A 20,420-nucleotide genomic window follows, 5' to 3' on the forward strand; every position below is an offset into this window, starting at 1 on the left:
ATTTAAAATGTAATACTTCTGAAGCTGTTTCAGCTTTTTCATTTAAGAGTAAATAGCTTCAAATGTCGCTTTAATTGATCTCTTTCTTTCTGTTGCTGTCATATTGAGATTTATGCAGTCCCTCTATAGTTGACAACAAATATTTTGAGCTGGCTGTGGACTGCAATCAATGCCCAGTCTTTGATTTCCTCATAAATGAAAAAACTCATAAATGAAAGTACCTCTCAATTGAGGGCAAGTCCCTTTGGATCATATAGAAAGATACTGGGCCAAACTTGTATGCTATTCTAGATTAATCTATTCAATCTTTGAATGATGAACTGTGGAAAATAAAACCTCCATTTAATTGGCATTCAAACTTTACTCAAGCAATGGTGAGAAAAATGAATACAAAAAACACAAGAAACCAAATTAAGGATGATGCAAACCATATAGAACATGTACATTAGAACTGAAGTGCAGTAAAGTAGTTAGTAGTTTGGTTAACCACACTTCTCTACATTTTACCACACCCCTAATATTACATTGAAGGCTCATTTCAAAATAGTTTCACTAAAAATGACAAGAAAAACGTCCACTCGGGTACCCTTACAATGGACTGAACAAAGGTAACAAGCAAAAAAGCTGTGCTAGTTGTGCAGAAAATCCTTGTCTTTCCCCCAAATCGTTCAAACCCAAATAAACGTGTTTCATTCAATTCTGTGAGTATATATGAGCTGAGATTAGACTATCAGAGCCTTTGAATGCAACATAGAAATGAGAGGACACACTGCTGTTTATTTAAAAAAAATAATACTCTCCATGATTACACAACACTGCCCCCTGGTGGAACACAGCTTTAGCATGTGAGAGGTATATACCCACCAGATGCTCTTGGTTCTTCCCTATGTGTAGTGTAGAGGAAATATTATTTCCTTGTATTTAACCAACTAAGCATTAAAAAATACATAACAAGAGGGTAGCTAATTCCTTTTAAAAAATGTACACATTAAAGACTTAAATACCTAAATAACTTATTACTTGTAACTTGTAAGAAAAGAGCAAGGCACCACACTCAAGTGATATTATTATATTTATTATTCTGTAATTATTACATACTTTTTTGTGACCATCAATGTATTATATAACAGCTTGCCTAACAGTGTATAATCACAAAGAACCCAAAAAATGAACCATTAGCAAAGCAATGCATTTGTGTTATCACGTGAATTTTGAAGAAATATTGCACACTGCTCCTGATATGGTAGCACACTGCTACTGCAGTGCTTTACCTAAGAACATTCATTTATTCTATTGTGATACTATTGCTATGTCAATAATTTTTACAATTTAGTAGCATTCTACCAATGGCTCCTAACATTGCACTGGTACATTACATTGTCATTGTAGTGCCACTGTATTAATCACTTGTTTGTTCTGTGAAACTAGACAAAATCCCATTAAAACTAGAAAATATGGCCAAAAATGATAGCAAAAGGGAAAACCAAACCAACAAACAACAAATAATATGGCAAAATAGTTTTTCTTTCTTTCTTTATTTTTTTCCTAGAAATCTTTAAAATGCTAAAATGCTAGTGGATGCAAAAAGTATGTATTTATTTTTTTAGTTTGGACAATAAGATTGATTTGAGCTGATTTGACCAGACTGATACAAACAACTTACATCTGTCCTCTGCCAATCCCCATAGTTATCCTGTTTTAAGAGTTGATATACATATGGCAAGAGGGCTTGAAATGTAAGGTGTCTGATGTTACAACTGACCCCATGGCCAGGGTCAGTTGTAACAGGGGGTGGGGTTAGATAATAACATAATATAAACATAATAACATATTTAATTGAACTCACGAATTGAGTGCTTTTTTTTTTCTCTTTTAAAATTTTTTAACATCCCTAAAATTATATGCATTATCAAGAAAGAATATGTCACTCTGCGTCACAGTTGTGATATATAAGCATTTTGTTTCCTTCAGTACAAGATTCATGTGCCCAAATATAGTTCAGTTAATGATGTATGGGGTCAATTGTAACATGTGTTACAACTGGCCCCAACCCAGGGAGCCATTACTTAGCCTCATGTTCCAGCAAGAAACAACAAAACTAAGAGCAATCCATTTTGTTGGGGGTGGGGGGGGGGGGGGTGTTGGACCTGAACTGAACATGTGCCCAGTGAGTGATGGCACTTTAGCTTGTTTCTGATTGGAGAAATTACAACCATGCCTTGCTACAACTTTCCCCCGGTCTCCCATACTTAATATTCATTGTATTCATACCACAAAAGTCATGGCTGGTGGTCGTGCACAGAATTACTCGACAGAGCAGAAACTTTATTTTGTCAAGCAATGTCAACAGCAATTGAGCAGAGCGTCTGAGCATCCTTTGCTCCATGACATACAGCCTAATTACATTGTGTATGCCCAATTTGCTTGCCTCAATATAAGGAGATATCGATAGTGATAGCATTGGGGTTGATACAAAATAATCTGTCCCAGGAACACTGCAGTTTAGTCAGCATAGCGGCTATTATTACATGCAAATACTGGTATTACAGTAACAGTCCATTCTTCACAGGTGCAGAGACACGCGGCATGAAGAGGAAATATGAATCATGAATCCAATTGAATCATTCCAAACAGTTTTCATAAACATCTCATAGCTACATGTATTATAATTTTACATTTATTCTATACAAAACAGTCCAAAAGTGGAAGATTGAGCATGCTGGCAGGTTATCAAAATATTAATTAAGAGCACAACCCAAATATTATACAAATGACCTTGCAGTACTATTTATTGATGCTTAGGGTACCCTCTAAACAGATCAAAACAACATGTGATGGTAATTTCAACTGTTTATAAGGTGCACTAATAATCAGTAAATAATACATATTGGCATATTTTTTGTAAAATATTTGGGTTGCGTTCTCTATAGATTGTTCTACATTTTATAATAGCCGATTCCAAAGCAGGGAGGAGACGAGGTTGTGGAGCGCAATTCCCTTGTGTCCCTGGTCTCCGGTAGAAACTACTGAGACAGCATTATCATCTGTACCAGACGGGAAACAGGCTCACACATCTTCAGAACCAAGAACTAAACTTTTCAGAAAGAGATTTCGCAGGTGTAATACCAATGAAGCCATTATTGAAAATCAAACAATTACACAGGTCCATAATACACAAAACAGTGCAATGCGATCACAATCAAACAGTGACCAGATTACAAATGTATCACGTGTTCATAGTGACGCTTCTCTTGAGCAGGCAATACAGTTTTCAAATCCAGAAGAGGGACCATTAGGCTTTGGAGCTGAGGAGAATGTGGTAGACGAGGTGGGCAGGGGGCGGAGAGGAAGATGGGTAGGGCAGATGTAGTCTGAGGCGAGGTGGGGTGGAGGATGATACAAGATGCATGGAGCATGCTGTACTTCAGCGAGCTCTTCCTGCGTTCGAGAGACAAATGTTGGAATTATCTGAAAAATAGCATATTTTTAAAAATAAACTACAAAATCAGGAAGCAAGAGGACAACAGTTACACAATGAGAAGATGCAACTGATAAAACTAAAGCAGAAAGCTCAAATCACCATACAACCATACAAAATGTATCCATAGTCACCTAACATCTATGCACCAATAGTATGTCTTTCATTTTCATAACAAGTAGTTTAAAAATCTATGGGTCAAAATGACCTATGTGGCGGTTCTAGTGTTAAGCCCTGTCCACACTGCATAACCGATCTCGAGAACTGCACTCAAAAACCAAAAACTTTGAATCAATCTAGTTTAAAGCATCCACACTGAAGTATTGTTTCATGTTTAGTCTGGCTTCATGTGTACACACTTTTAAAATAGTTTGGTTACAGTTCCTAGCAGCACAATGAACAGTGGAAATTACTCACATCCCAAATGCTACAGAACATACCTAATCAACAACAATGCTGTAAGTGGCTCCAATAGATGCAGCATGGAGGAGAAGAGTGTTTCTCTGAAGCATACAGAATGTATCACAAGTATAATAATATTCCATGTCTTTATTTAAAAGAATGTGGTTACTGTTTCACTGCCTCTTCTTCAGCCAGCATGTGCAATCGACCCAATTGCCTCTTCACAAACAGACATTCACCAACTGCAGCAAATATAAGAAATGTGTGCTTGGTTTGCCTTCTCATGTCTGCTTTCATTTACCCCTCAACTGTTCCCTGATGCTATTTTCTCCCCTCCCCCCATGTCTGTATTCATAAAAACAAAATGTAATGGACTTTAAAATTGTGTTTTTAGAGAGATGTTTTTATTTACAATGCTGGTTGTATTGCACACACTCGGGTGTGAAAGTAAATTTAACAAAAGTATGAAACTCTCAGCCCAGTATAATAAAACAAACCTCGCCGTCACTGGCACTAACTGAGCAAAAGGCTGCCTAACTAACAGAGGAGGGCTGCTCCCCTTAACAGAATAAATGGATTACTCACTCAGTACTGGGCATTCTTTCTTTCTTTCTTTCTTCTTTCTTTCTTTCTTTCTTTCTTTCCCCAAACAAGCAATAGAGAGTGATGGCTCAGAACCTGTCTTTATCTCCCATTTTCAGGTGTGTGTGTGTGTGTGTGTGTGTGTGTGTGTGTGTGTTATATACTACCTTATAAATACATTAAGTGAACCTATTATACATAAAATGTTACTGTAAATATTAGTTTATGGGAACCACATATAAAATGTACCTGTAAGACTTGTGCCTTATTGTGCTACATCAGGCATCAAAGATCCTTGTTACTGTGTATGCTCATAAATAATACTGATTTCTTTCTGTCATATTTAATTAATGAAATCAATCTGTAATGATGCAATAAAGTTTATAAAGGTTGTGCACAGTGATAAATGCTAGTAGACAATAAACACCACTCACCATCAAATTCAAGTCAATGATACTACTGAAGCCCAAATACCATCAGCCACTTCATTAGTAAATATTGCTAAATCTGTCTAATAGAATCACACATTTACAAGTTAAGCCCCTTTTATAGACTTTGTAGTCTCCCTGAGCTAAATTTGGGATTGTTAATGATATTCAAAACCTTATTCTGTTTCTACGGTACTGGAGTTGTTACTGTTGGGATCGTAGAACAGCAAAAGTGGCAAGGAGATTTTACAAGGCATGAAAACATGTGTTTAAACTAAGGTTCCCACTAGGAGACTCCCTTAAAATAAAAAATAAAAACTGGTGGCAACCCAATCTGCAATCTCAAATGCATTGTATGTTCACACTAACAATGTTCCACAGTAGTTCGCTGTGATTGTGAATGGCAGTTATGTGGTTTCAATGCATGCTGATTGCTTATTATTCCAGTATTGTGGATAGGATATCAGACTACATTAGCTAAGGCAATTTTAGATGAGTGTTAACAGGGTTTTGCGATACCAGATATAAAACACAAATTGTAGCTGTTACATTAGTTCATTTACACTAGGTTTGCCAGAATGGGTGCTAAGGAGCAATAGGATACACAGGGTGATGATGTGGTAACCATATGTATGTCGGTTGATTTATTTTGCCCTGTTAACTTGTTCAGGCAACAGGGGCGCTGGAACTAGGGGTGCTGGGGGTGCTGCAGCATGGCTTCCATCATATACAGGGGTTACAGTTTTGTTCAAAGGCTTCCAGCACCCCCACTTTAAAACTTGTTCCAGTGCCACTGGCAGGCAACTGTAATAAAGCACATATATGAATTCCAACCTCAACTGAATCATAAAGAGTATTGTAATTAAAAAGTGATAACCAAGATTTTAAAATCAAGTTTCTTACCTCTTATTGTCAGTAGCAATATTATCACCTGGCCCCCTTTTTTTTCCGTTGAAGAGATTTTGGCTCTTTCTTGTCATGTTTCTATTTGGAATATGTTGTTAAGACACATAGACCAAGACTTTCTGGCACCTTATCACTTGTGTTGTAGGTAAAATTGCTGCAATCGGAGTTTACCTGTAGTGCTGTATTTCAAACATTTACATATCCTCAGTTAGCATTAAACAAAAATATCAAGAACTAGAAAATTCCCAGCAAAATAAAAGGGGCACCAGTAATAAAGTTAATATAGCTAATAAAAGGTGACAATGGATTTTAAAACATTGCTTAGCTTCTGTTTAGTTTGCTTTAATATATGTTCTACTAGTATCTTCTACATCATAAATTTTTCCAAAGTAATTTTTACAATAAAAATGTAGTAGGTTTCCTGTAATTTTTATTTTATTTATTTTTTTTTTTCATTGTTGAGCTTACAAGGTATGTGGGCCAATTATACCGATAGTATAGTAAAAGCTTTGACAGGTATTTGAGTTCTGACCTCAGTGACATCAGATGTGCAGTCTGATGTGCAGTGATGGAGGGTGGAAATTGCATTTTTCACAGAACGAGTCAGTCACAGTGGGATTTTGTCCTAGATTAACAGGAGAGAGATTGGCTGTCTATATCGTTGCTCAAATATTTTTGTCTCACTGCACGATTCCCAATTTTAGTTTTGCATCTTCCAGCTTAAAGTTGTTATCTGATGTGCTAATTAAAATGTTATATGATATACTTTATATATTTAATGAAAAGAAACTAGCTACAATTACAATTCACAAAACATACTAAATAAATTCTGTCTAGTGGCCAAGGAGGCAAACCTAGAATATTGTCACATCTATTCCAAAGGTTGAATTTTTCTAATTGTTGTACAGCCCACATCAGACACATTTTAATGTCTTAAGGTGGTCTTATATCTACAAGTTAGAGTGATCTGACACTGATCTAGGTTTTCTTTAGTTTTTAGTCAGCACCGTCTAGTGCAACTAGACGGTGCTGACTAACATAGAGACTTTGGATGATGTAGGTTGCTTTGCAAAGCCTATTGCAAGCAACTATAACTGAACAGTTCTTGAACTCAAAGTCACAATAACACTAAAACATATGTATTCTATGCGTCTGGAGCCATTGCCTGACTGTGCCCTAATCATGTGCACTGAATTCACAAACATCAATATTTAAAAATGAATAATACCAAATACAATACAGAGGAAAGAAATACAGAGTTGTGGTTATAAACATTCTTTTGCTTTTGTCGTTTAAAACTGCATACAATAGTTGTGGTGAGGATATTTAATAATCCCTTCACAGCTCTTGCTATCTGTTTCTATTTGAAACCCCCAGCTGATTGTTGGGTACAGTATGGCCACATTGTCAGCAAGGCAACCAAGCATGCTGTAAGAGCAGAACTTTCACGCATAACAAGCAACAGGGAAAAGCCATGCCTGGACTGTAGATTACTCTGCAGGGAGCAAATCTGGAAATGTTAGCATCCCTATCTTGTATTCCATCCATTTCAGTGAGTTTCAATTACAATGGGAAGGATAGCAGATCTGAAAGTCTTAAAAAGATGGCTGATAGAACAGGCAGACCCTGTACCCAAGTATAATTTAGTGTATATATATATATATATATATATATATATATATATATATATATATATATATATATATATATATATATATATACACCAACTTAGTTGTCAGGAGGACTGAGGACTGTTAGGCCCACACCTTGCTGAAGCTATAATGTTATCACACTAGTGACCCCTGGAGGTGAGTGCCCAGCCTGGGAAGTTAATGCCTGGACATTTCTGCACCTGATCAGTAGGAGTGGCTGAGCTGATGTGGCTAACTCTACCCTTGGGATTCCTGTGAGAGTGCCAATACAGTGTTCCCTGCTGGTTCCCATCTAAGACTGACTTGACATGAGCAGAATTGAAATCATGTTCACCCTGCACTCCAAATGGCAATGCTTGTACTAGGTGTTTGCTTGTTTTTTGTAATGAACTCTGTTAGGCTGCAGACCACTCAAACGACCTGCATTTCACTGGTCAGAACTGCAAATTGACTTTAAAACTTACAGACCAGTAACAGTCATTGTACAACCCGCGAAGAAGGGAGATACCCCACACACCTGATCAATCAATAGCCTGGACAAACATCCCAGTTGATGAAACTCAGGACCTCTGTGAGTTGAGTAATTGAGTAATATACAGTTGTATCTCTGATGAGCAAAAGGCAGCATATTAGTGACTGAACCTGGATACTGGGGTTTATCTTCACCTCTATACATTGCAGCTCTTACACCCATTTACTGCCAGTAATACTGATATTGAAAAACAAACACACAAAAATAAAGAAAGGAGTATATAATGTACTTAACTAAAACTCCTGTACAGCAAGGCAGATGTCAGGGCAGGTTGTTTGTAAATAAGGCATAAATAGTTAATTTGAATGCACCTTATAAATATTTCAGGACAAGTAATGATGTTGGCATTCAGCAGTGCAGTGTGGAAATATCAGCATTCCCATGTGTTTCTCCCACAAAATAAATACATTCCAAATGTATCATTACTTTGGTTTCCAGCAATAATGAGTTCCCCTCACCATCACCTCTCCAAGTACATGTTCAGTAAACACACTGTGCAAAGACACACAGTATCTCTAATAACCCATTATTTCCAATGGTAATGTAAAATTCTATAAATGATTTGACTTCCAAGTCAATGGTCTGTCCATTTAGCTCCCACCAATAATTGGATTTCAGAGCTTTTAAACAGCAGCATCATGTTAAATGTGCACTTTGTACTTTCCACCACCATTAAATGAGCTGTCACCACAGGCATCATTAAGTTAAAAAGAAGCAGCATTAGATTTCCTTCCCTTGATTTAAATTTCCATACCCATATTACCCCAAGATCGCTTCTCACCCCTAAAAATTTTAAAGACAATCAATGATACTTTCAATATGGTGTGGAACTATTCAGCAACAATCTTTGTCATTGTGGGCTATAAACATGGGTTCAGTGATCACACTCTCACTCTATACTTTAGTGGACAATGGTCCATATCACACAGTGAAAACTATCAAAGACTGGATGGACAAGGACACTGGACTGCTTTCTCACCCACTGAGAGGACTGGTCCCACCAGGGTGGGCTTGATGCATGTTCCCATTGACACTGCTTGTGCTGTCCCTGCTCTGTGTATCAGTCTCAGATGCCATCTGGCACTACATACCATGAAAGAGAGAAGTCAGTCAGTACATGGGTATAACTCATTATTATTATTATTATTATTATTATTATTATTATTATTATTATTATTATTATTATTATTATTATTATTATTATTATTGCGATGGAAATGTATTTGTCAGCAACAAATCATGACAATGTACAAAATAAATGCATGCCAAATTAAGAGAATAACTATTCTGTATTTGCACATTTACAATCACAGGTATATTTATAATGACACATTCATAAAAAAAAATTTTTCCTCATATCGGGAAATTAATTTACAGCAAAACCATATTGAATTGTTCACCTTGTCAACATCACCCAATACAGCAAAACTTCCAAAACTGATAACCCTGTTTTCCAATGCTTTATTTTACAGTAACAAGAAGATGCATCACTGTCTGCACTATCAGCACACATGTATAATCTCTTAACACATAGGCTGCCCCCACAACTTTTACTGCATTCAAACAAACAAAAAATTGCCTCCTGCCCGCTAGGTGGCAATGCGCGTGGTAATTGTCGGCAGTGAAACTATTCAAAGACCCAATGCTGATGTCTTTCTTTTTGCCAGATCGATTTGAAAGAACCGTTGAAAGCTTTCTCACAGGTAAAATAGTATTCATTTGGTTTCTGTTGATAGCTCTGCTAATTTCGTTGATGATCGTTGAGGATAAGTGGGGGCTGTTGTAACTCATTTTGTTTTACAGATTGGTTTCACTGGACCCAGATAGACGGCTAAATGATGGAGACTAAGATGTCGGCGAAGAGTTTTCGCGTGAGCGACGGGGACTGGATTTGCTCAGATAAAAAGTGAGACGAACATTAAGTGTTTGAATGTAAAAGCAAGGTTTTTTTTTTTTTTTTTCTCAAACGGATATATTTATTTTATGTGTAATTTCCCAATCGTGGTATATCAGAAGTAGGGACTCGGTTTGAGACCTTCCTGTGTGCGACTCAGGCCTAGCAAACACAACAGTGAATATTGTTTTTAAGTTGCATAAATCGCCATGTATGTATTATATTTTTCAAAAAGCTATAGATCGCTTGAGTAGGACATCCTGAAGTGATGAAACAAGAAACAAGCAGTAGTACTTGCTTTCTCAGACCACAGACGCTGTACTTCAGTTGCATATCGCCATGTTCTTCACAATCGATTGGACTAAATAACTGATGGCATGTATAAAAAATAAATAAATAATCATAATTTCAAAGCAAATCTTAGTTAACCAACCATCTCTCTCTCGCTCTCTCTCTCTCTCTCTATATATATATATATATTTATAGATATATATATATATTATCTATATATATATATATATATATACACAATGTATAATTCAATATAATTCAATTATGGATATCTTGATACACTTAAGCCATTTTTAATATGTATATTTACTTAAAAAAAAAATTAAAAATCAGTTAAGGAATGTGTAATTTGACATCTAATTTGTGTTCACGTGTGTGTTTCTTTTTTTTTTTTTTTTTTTTGGAACAAATGGCTCACTAGCACCGTTGCACCAGATATAGATACCTTCGGGTTTGGGCAGGAGCTATACTATCTTTTCCTGGGTTATACTTGGCAGTGCAGTAAAATAAACAAATGCTTGATTTGTATCCAAGTATCTAGTCGCCTACACGTTTTACGTTTTTGACAAGCACTCCTGCATTTGTATTTTTTCTGAAACGTGGTTCTTTGGCTCTGAAAATACTCCCAGACTCTTGTTTCCTCTTTGTTTTATTAGTATCACTGTAATGTAAGTCGAATTTAAAAACTGGTAGACCTAGTCAAGAATTAGCATTTGACGTAGTTAGAACAAATTAGCATCTAAAGGTTAAGTAGGGAAAGTTAAAAAAAAAAAAAAAAAAAAAAAAATTAAAAAAAGTAAATGGGCCACATCACCTGTTTAAAATTGAGAAATATTGCACTCCCACCTTCCCAAAATATGTGTGAAACAATGTATTTTACTAAATGTCATGAAGAGGAAAATATTTCCTTTACAGTTTGATGCAGTCCACCAAGTGTTTCTCTTTTTTGTAAACTTGTCTGTTGGGACTAAAATGCCGCAATCATGTGTTCTGTGTTAAAGGTGTGGGAACGTTAACTTTGCCAGAAGAACAAACTGCAACAGGTGTGGCAGAGGTATGCTTTTTATTTTTTATGTTCCAAACATCAGTGAAGGCTGGTTGTCAATTCTTCAAGTTATAAATATCCAAGTGGCTATATTTTGAAAAGGGTATGGTTAACGGTCATGACTTGTGAATAGTCTTAAGAAGGGCGTCTTATTTAAAAACCGTGACAGATGATAGGATGGTTCTGAATAGACATTTTCTTTGATGCTAATGAACCTGGAAGATAGTCTGGATTTGTTGATTTGGCCATACCTCGTGTTCATTTTTCATTCTATTTTGGCAGAGTTGTGGAATTATTGTTTAAGATCAAGCCACTAAAACATTATTTGGAGTTTAAAAAAAAGCTACAACATTTTAAGAACATGAATCAAATTGTTGTGCAAACGAGAATCTGTGGTCTGTTCATAGACCTAAATACAATAATACTGTGAAGTCAAGTTAAATTGTTATAATGACATAGTAGCATCATTAAAACCAAGTTAAAGATATTTTAAAACCAATTACAGGTATTCGAAAGACAGTATTTTTATATGTCACAGCTGATTTTCCCAATATAATTTGTATCCTTTTAAATTTAATTTTTAAGATACTTGTTTGTTTTGTTTACCAGAAAAAACAACTGAAGCTAAGATGATGAAGGCAGGAGGAACAGAGATTGGAAAGACTCTTGCTGAAAAGAGCCGTGGCCTCTTCAGTGCTAATGACTGGCAGTGTAAAACGTAAAGTGGTGCAAATGATCAGCATTTCTGTTTAAAAGCACATGAAATTATATAAGAACTTGTAGGTGGTTGCAAGTAATAACGTGTTAGTGCTTTAAATAAAATGGAAAGTTAATAATTAGTGTCAATTCGAAATACTGCATTCTTGTCAGTTAGAGTGAGTAATTGCACCATAATTATCACTTTCTGCATGTTTTGACGAGACCTAAGCTACAGAATCGGTTTTATCTAGTGATCAATTACTGCTGTGATAAATGATGATGACTACAACACATGTGTGTTCAAATGAGACAATTTGCTAGATCCTCAGACCCCAGCCTTAGTCGGAGTCTGTATGGAAAGTTGTACTCCTGCTCAAGCTACGTTCATTTTGAGCTACTTCATTTCTGTGAATAAATTTATTCAGTTAGACACACGAATTGTTACATGTGTAAACGTCTTCCAAGTAAATTAACATTCGCAAGTCACTTATGTGATCACAGTGATTTTAGATTTATTTTTACAAATTCAATAAAAACACTTGCTGAATGATTTAATACCCCCCCCCCCCTCCCCTTTTTTTTGTTTTCTGTTCTTCGCTCTTCAGCTGTGGTAATGTGAATTGGGCCAGAAGGTCGGAGTGCAATATGTGCAATACTCCAAAATATGCCAAACTGGAAGAAAGGACAGGTATGTAGTTATTAATCTATAGTAGTAATCTTGTATTGCAGTTAAGTGCAACAATATATAGTCCGGAAGAGTGACGAATCTGCACTACAAGGAATAGGTTCAAAAGCTTCTGTTTTTGATGTACAGGTATTTTAGGGTAGTTATTAAACCACCCACCACCTTCTCCTGCGATTTCCACGTGGAGTGCATGCAAGTCCAAATTTGTTACTCCCGTGAGAATAACGTGCAGGGGCTTATAAGTGCATCTGCAAAGTTTAACACGTCTAACATGCTTCAAAAAATAAGAAAACTGTATTGTAGAAGTGTATGCAGTTTTCTCTCTTACTGGCAGATGGCAGCAGGCCTTAAGAAATGTGCTTTACAGACCGGGTCATCTGTACACACAGCTGAGAGTGAAAAAGTATGCCTGTGTATCTACAGAGTAATACTAAGATTTTTTTTTTTTTTTTATAGAAAAATAAGCTTATTTGATTTGAAAAACATCATGAACGGTACAAGCAACTTCAAGGGGTTGTTTGAACAATAAATGCATTTTATAATACATTGGATATTGTGTACCCAACAGGCTATGGAGGAGGATTTAATGAGAGAGAGAATGTAGAGTATATTGAACGTGAAGATTCAGATGGAGAATATGATGAGGTGAAGCATTCTCAATTTTCTTAATCCAAAAAAATATGCAGTCCACTTCAGTTTGTAAAAATGCTAATTGGTAAACCTTCTAAAATTGTCATTCTAATTACGCAATGGGCGTATTGAAAACATTTAAATAAGTTGGTTTATCACAGCACTAAAGGCCTGCCTAGGGAAACTAAGATTTCTGTTTTGTTGCTAAATTAGGCAAATGTGATGTCCTTTTAAGTTCCAGTTTGATTACGATTTCACTATTTAATTTATTGTGCATTGCTCACTATCTTGTAAAGAGCTTTGTGAAGGTGCTCCAGTATTAAAGGCACTATATAAAATAAAGATTGATTTGATTGATTGGAAGAGTTGTATTTCAGAAAATGTACTTCAAATTAATTGCCTTATTTAAGCTTAGAAAATGAAATAACAAAACTGCAATAGCGGTCTACTCTTGAATGGACTTTCAATAACGAGATTAACCTGCTTTTTAAAGTGTTTGTTTGTTTTAAACTGCATCTTGAGCATAAGTAGCTTGTTTGCCTAGTGATTTAGTTATCATTCTTAATATAATAACTGCTTTAAATATTTTATCTTATTAATCATTGAAGTGCCATTAATCTAATCCTTATCCATTTAACTTCAGTTTGGTCGTAAAAAGAAAAAATATCGTGGAAAGACTGGTTCCAAGGGTTCCCCAGAGGAGAAGGAAAAAGCTGTGGTAGCAACAGCAGCAGTGGAGGATGAGGAGGATGAGGAGGAGGAAGATGATGACGATGAGGAGGATGGGGATCTTTCAAAATACAAACTAGATGATGTAAGGAATTAATTCATACAGTGAAGGATCCATGCATTGCAATCTGGTTTCTGTTGAAAAGCATGGTTGCTTCTACTGTGCTATGCTTTTTCAAGGTTGCATTAAAGTTTATACTGGGGCTTTGGGATAATTTAATAAAAGCATGTGCTTTAATTAGAAAGTTTACAGTAAGAAAAAATATGCAAAAGTAGAATTCCAGTTCCATCAAAAAATTATTTATGAAATTGCAGATTATTATATGAATTCAGGATTTGCAGCTAAGTTGTCATTTACAGAGGCAATTTTAAGACCTTAGCCGTAAAGTCAACTAACAGCTGTTTGGAATAGTGACAAATATATGGGTTACAATTGCAGTTTAACCTTTCCTGAATTCTGTTAGGATGATGACGAAGAAGATAAAGATGACGAGGATGAAGATGAGGCTGATCTTTCCAAATATGACCTGGATGCCAGCGATGATGAAAAACAAAAGGAGGTTAAAAAGGGGAGCGGCTCAAAGTCTGGCTCCTCCCGTTCTCGCTCGTCCTCCCGCTCCTCTCACTCCAGTTCGCGGTCCAGGTCCAGGTAAACGGGTACAGGTCAAGGGTAACTCCAGGCAAAATGTCCGTATCAGTTTCACTTTTTTCTTTTAATGACGTGCTTTTTGTTTGTTTTCTTGTTGCAGTATTTTGCATTTTATTGTGTAAGGCAATTGTGTAGATGCAGTAAAGAAAACACTCCTCTATACACTTAACTCTAGTAGTGCCTGCCTTCCTTTTTTTTGTTAGACATATTCTTTTTCTTCACTAGTACTGAAAACAAAAAATACTGTGCAAATTTAAGTGATTGCCTAGTAGACCAGCTTTGCAAACCTTGGATTTAAACCATGAATTGTAGGGCACTCCTAGGGTTAAATTTGTAGAGCAGTTGCTTTTTTCATATGTAGGCATATGCTGTTTTAGTGATTTTTCTTTTAATCCATCCTTTGTTTTTAGGTAGTAACTAACTTTGAAATTGCATGTTTGTTTTTTCAGGAAAAAAAAACAGGAAAAAATTATATATGAAATGAGATACTTTCACTTGTATTTAGTTGTGTAATGCACTTTTTTTTATTAACCAGTTTATCAAAACTACTGATAGACCTTTATTAACTGATTTTCATTTTAAATTTTCTTTGTCTTCATGACAAAGTGTCGTTCCTGTCACCCCGCCCTGTAATAATCAGAGAATGTGTTTTCAGTGTCTCTTAGCTCACAAGAATTGGAAAATATGTTATCCTTTTTTCAGATCCCGATCAAGAAGTTCCTCCAGTTCCAGGTCAGGATCTCGCTCGAGCTCCAGAGATCGTGCTCGATCACGCAGGTCTAAATCAAGGTGAATGAGGTGGCATGCTCTCTGGTTTGGAGAGTGTATGTGAGGAGGCAAAGGAGATGGAGAACCTTTGCTTTCTTCCTTAAACCCTTGTGGAATGTACACCTAGACTGCTGGCACCAGCAAAAAAAAAAAAAAAAAAAAACATTTGTTGCATTAAAGAGACTGCATTGCTGAAGAAAGTCACCTTCCATTCCGTTGTGACATTTTGACCAGAAGCTATAGAAAGAACACAGTTCAAGTTCCAGTGAAACTCATGCGCTCACTCCAGGACCAAATGAAGCTCACGTTATCAGATTATGGATGAAATTGTGGAATAATGTTTATTAGTCTTGTATTCTAGCTGATCTGACATTCTTTTCTTGTAGTTGAAAAACCAACGACTTGCCCAACACACACACACACATATAAAATAATATGAATGAGAACCAGTCCTTAGAAATGCAATGCAAAATGGCGGACAAACCCACATCTGGGCCTTCTGGACAGCGATTTTGTGACAGCAGAAAATTAATTACAAAATATACTACAAAACAAAGAAGCTGCAGTGTTTTCTGACTTTCTAAAATTAAAAAAATTAAAAAAATCTAACTTGACAGTGTAAATAAATACAGTGGACTCCTGAGAGTTCTGTGCTGCAGTTAGTGAGAGAGTCAGACGCACAGTTATATACCAAAAAACGATATGCGCTATGGACTTAAACGTTAATTTCTTGACTGATTCATATCAGATATGCACTGCAGACCTTGGCTCATAGTGTGAAACTAAAGGCCTCTCAGGAAGAACTAGTTACGTCCAGGAATTGTAGTTACCTGCTGCTTCGAGCATTAGTGTCACCTGTTGGTAACTATAGTTCTTCCCTCGGGGGGGGGGGCATAGGTTCCCACTGTGAGCCTCATGTACAGTCATATATATATATATAACACACACACATACTCTCTTAAAATATAATTAGAATGCACTTGCAGTGGATAGTGACTACTTGCTGCTGTTTTACTAATCTGTTTAAATCTGATTTATCCCCTGAACCTGAAGATCCAGCTCCAGGTCACGCAGGGGGTCTTCCTCTCCTCGAAAAAGATCTGGTTCGAGTTCCCCGTCATCCTCTTCGCCTGATAGAGGCAAGAAACGAAGCCGCTCCAGGTCTTCGTCATCTGGTGACCGAAAAAAAAGACGCTCAAGATCTCGGTCTACAGAAAGGTTTGGGTTTCTGTAGAATAAAAATAGGTGTATCGTGATATTTTTTATTTATTTATTTACTTACATTAATGTTGGGTAGTAATTTGTGATTTTACTGTGAATAACTTCTGTATGTATGTACAGTAGGTTCTGTGTCAAATATGTAGTTTGAAGTTGTTTTTTTTGTTTGTTGTTTTAGGTTAATTTGATTTGGGAGTGTTCTTGGAAGAGGATTTAAGGCAGCACAGATTACAATGTTTTTGCACTCATTGGTTTGCATGCTTTCTTGTTGTCTTTCTGCAGACCCCGTAGATCGTCTTCTGGATCTTCTCACTCTGGCTCCCAGTCCTCAAGTTCTAAAAAGAAATAAGTTAAAACCAGGCATTTTCAAACCAATATATTTTAGACAAGCGCATGGTGTGTTTTAAAAATACAGATGTATTGTTTAATCTGATGTCATGCTGTTTATACTTAAGTCATCTTTTGTGATGATACGTCCTGAATGGTCTTTTGGAAATACAGCAGTGGCAGGTCTGTCCTTGCTGTCTTAGAAACTGCAACTTCTTTTCCTCATATCCCATGCAGTAATGATGTTTGTTTTTTTAAAGAACTGTTTTTACTTCCATCAGCTATGCAAAAAGTGAATTGCTCATAAACCTCTTTGACAGTATCAGAGAAATGCATGCAATTTAACACCTGCTGACAACAATTTAACATATTTAGTAGTATCTTGTAGGAGGGTTAGATTCAGTCTCCAGCAGAATTCAGATTATATATTTTGAGCATAGTGCAAATCTAATAGTGTTTCATTGATTTTAAACCCACAAAAAATTGTGCACTCTAAAACATGATTTAATTTTCTTTTAAACATCATTTATTTGGCAGTTATTTTGACTGCTTTTTCCTGAACCTTTTGTATTGACTTGATAATGATGAATTTTCTTAAGGTAAGTATTTATGATTGTCTTAATTTTGTTTTTATAAAATCTGAAATTCTTCCAAGATAACATTATTGTATTTACTGTTTTTCAAAGCTGGGATTATAAAAGTTGTTAGCAGGCCTCTGACCATATCAACTAATTTGCAGCATCTCTCTTGTGCAAGGCAAACCATATACTGGTACATGTGAACTTCACCATATTCAGAATTGACCATATATTTAAAATAAATAAATAAGACAAACTCATATTAGGCAAACTTAAGCCATTACCCCACTGGATACTTTAGAATTGTTTTTCTTTTTCTTTTTTTGCTGTATTTGTTTTTAATTGAAGGCTCGAGGTAGTTGCATTACATATCTGAGCATTTTTTGTGAATAACAGCAGCATCTGTTTTAGTTTTGTCTTTTGGTTTGTACAACGAAATGGCATTGTAAACAATGTAAATAAAAAAAAAAAAGTTAGCATCCTTGTGTTGTGGTTTGATTTGTACATATCGACATTAGAAAAACGAAAGTAAAATCATAACAAAGAGCAAGTACTTCCTAATTGGGTGTGTCTTCAATTGCACATTGCAATTATTATTTAGGGGCTTCAGAAACCCTTATCACCACATTTAGTGAAAGGGAGGTGTAGTGGAGCTGTGAGTGCCCAAGTTTCCACAGTGCAATTTGTTCATCGTGCCTTGAATTAGTTTTTTTAAAGGAAAGAAAATTCCTACAGCTAAGTAAACTTAGTTCTATATTTTGTGCAACGACTGTTTTGCGTTAGGGTTACCAATACCAATAGATAGGAACCTTTTGGTAGCAAGCCCCTTTCTCTAACTACTAAGCCTCCTCCTCCTCCTGTCTGTTTCCAAAGGTGTCACATTTTTACTTTTTTCTGACAAGGGTAGCTGTAAAGTAATGTATTTCTTGGTATAGGAAATATGTAGTTATGGTTTATGTTTATTTGCATATATTTAAATTAGGTATTTGTGCTCTGGTGTTATTTGGTCAACACATGGAACAAGGGGCCAACTCTACACCATTACACTACACCGCTAAGCACAGATCTCAGTCAGGCAAGAGGCACTCTGGCACTCAGAACTGGGCAGACTCCAACTGTGGGTCTGGCCCCTGAACAGGACCTTCTGTCCTTCTTAGGGCTTTCAGATCCAGTTGTCAGTACACTGCAGAATGCTAATGCCTCCACAAGGTTGTAGTATGCCTATAAGTGGAGGTATTTTCAAAACTGGTGTATGACCAGATCTACCTGCTAGAGGAGGGTAGATCCCCCTCTATGGTGAAAGTCATGGTGAAAGAACCCGGGCCAAGCCCTCTTAAAGCAGCAACTGTCCCACTGGATTATAGACACAATCTCGACTGCATATACCAATTCCGGTCTACCACCACCTGTGAGGGTGGCCGCGCACTCTACTAGAGGAGAGGCTACGTCATGGGCCCACTTCAGAGAAGCTTCATTGACCGATGTTTGTACTGCAGCTAGCTGTTCTACTCCACATCAGGCTCTACCAACTTAACGTGGTAGATCCCTGTATTTCTTCATTAGTCTCTCATCTGCTGTCTCTGCTTGCTCCTTCGCAATGGCTTTGATATACTTTCCCAAAAATACAGGTTGTTGGTCATTTTCGAATTGAAAGGGTACGTTAGGTTACAGATTTAACCCTGGTTCCCTGAAAGAGAAGATGACCAACAAACCTTGCGAGTTCACATCACTTGCATTCGCGGGTTCAATGCAAAAGAGAAAGTGATCTCCATGGAGCGGGACCGAGGACGTTACTCACCGGATGGGCCTATCGGCAGCTCTGACATAAAATGCTTAGTGAATACCTGACCTGTGGCAGGCGATCCCAAAAGTATTGGTTGTTGGTCGTCTTCTCTTTCAGGGAACCGGGGTTACACACATAACCTAATGCTCTGATTGGTTGTAAAGCTTGTATTGTTCCACCGACTCAATTGTAATGGTTGATTTAATAGGAAAAATCGTTATCTGTTTTAATGGAAACGTTTTAAATGAAAAATCAAATAAAGCCAATACACTGAAAACAAGATAAAACACACTTAAACAGTATGGTCCATTACAGCTTGGACTCGACTACTGTAAAAGCTTCTAAGGCATGTACAATTTATTTACATCCTGGGGGCGGCAGTCATATAACAAAAAGCAAAGGAAACGTTCCACATCAAACAAAAGTACATTGTGCAAGGTAATCATGCAGAGTATAATCTATTACAGTTAAGTAAGATACAAACGAAATAATACTAATATGAAAATACCTTTCGTTAAAGATTTAACAAACATTAAACACTTGCTGTGGTTGAAACATCTTTTTTGTAGACTTCCATTAACGCTATGCGGTCTTGAAGCTTGAAACAAATTAATGAACTTGTGACAAACTTCTTTGGAGCCATTGCTATGATATGTTTCATTTGATGTTATTAAAATGTTAACACAAGTATTACATGTAGTCTATTAGTCATTGAACAATGTATTTTTAGTGGTGCTGTAAATAGAAGTTAACGATATACTGTGTATAGTTTGACAAAGTTGTTTCTAATAAACTATTGATCTTAATTCTGATGTCATCTTATTGATAAAATATTAACCATTTATTAAACCGTCTGAGCTTCATATATCCCCTTTCTATATCTGATTTGTTTTTTAAACAGATGCCTGACGATCCAATGTCGCTAAATTATCATTTAAAGAAAGCTTATTATATATATTAATTATATATATTATATATATATTATAATATATATATATATATATAATATATATATATATAGTAAAAATGCATCCAGTACAGCAGGATAACTAAAGATTATAAACAACAACAAAAAAAAGGTACATTACCGTGCATGTATCCATCGTATCTTTGGGGTACAGTAAAACCTGTCTATTCCAGACAC

At 36.2% G+C, this 20,420-nt stretch overlaps 1 protein-coding gene across 1 annotated transcript; it reads left to right on the forward strand.

The window, feature by feature from the left end:
• Window positions 1–9,594: 9,594 nt before the first annotated feature.
• On the forward strand, window positions 9,595–17,709 carry LOC121331027 (zinc finger Ran-binding domain-containing protein 2-like). Its single transcript, XM_041278126.1, has 11 exons — window positions 9,595–9,683; window positions 9,784–9,886; window positions 11,167–11,219; window positions 11,820–11,928; window positions 12,515–12,597; window positions 13,163–13,239; window positions 13,868–14,038; window positions 14,418–14,602; window positions 15,305–15,391; window positions 16,424–16,588; window positions 16,871–17,709. Exons 2-11 carry the CDS (start codon window positions 9,816–9,818, stop codon window positions 16,935–16,937), a joined length of 1,068 nt encoding a protein of 355 aa, XP_041134060.1. The 5' UTR covers window positions 9,595–9,683; window positions 9,784–9,815; the 3' UTR covers window positions 16,938–17,709.
• Window positions 17,710–20,420: the final 2,711 nt, after the last annotated feature.

The sequence above is a fragment of the Polyodon spathula genome, chromosome 18 (genome assembly GCF_017654505.1).
Source record: "Polyodon spathula isolate WHYD16114869_AA chromosome 18, ASM1765450v1, whole genome shotgun sequence".
In the NCBI taxonomy this organism is placed as follows: domain Eukaryota; kingdom Metazoa; phylum Chordata; class Actinopteri; order Acipenseriformes; family Polyodontidae; genus Polyodon; species Polyodon spathula.

Bases quoted from the DNA above. Each gene is read 5' to 3' on its own strand.
- LOC121331027 (XM_041278126.1), top strand. From the start codon at position 9,816: ATGATGGAGACTAAGATGTCGGCGAAGAGTTTTCGCGTGAGCGACGGG. The intron at 9,887-11,166 runs GTGAGACGAACA...TCTGTGTTAAAG, and splicing joins TGGATTTGCTCAGATAAAAA to GTGTGGGAACGTTAACTTTG. The intron at 11,220-11,819 runs GTATGCTTTTTA...TTTGTTTACCAG, and splicing joins CTGCAACAGGTGTGGCAGAG to AAAAAACAACTGAAGCTAAG.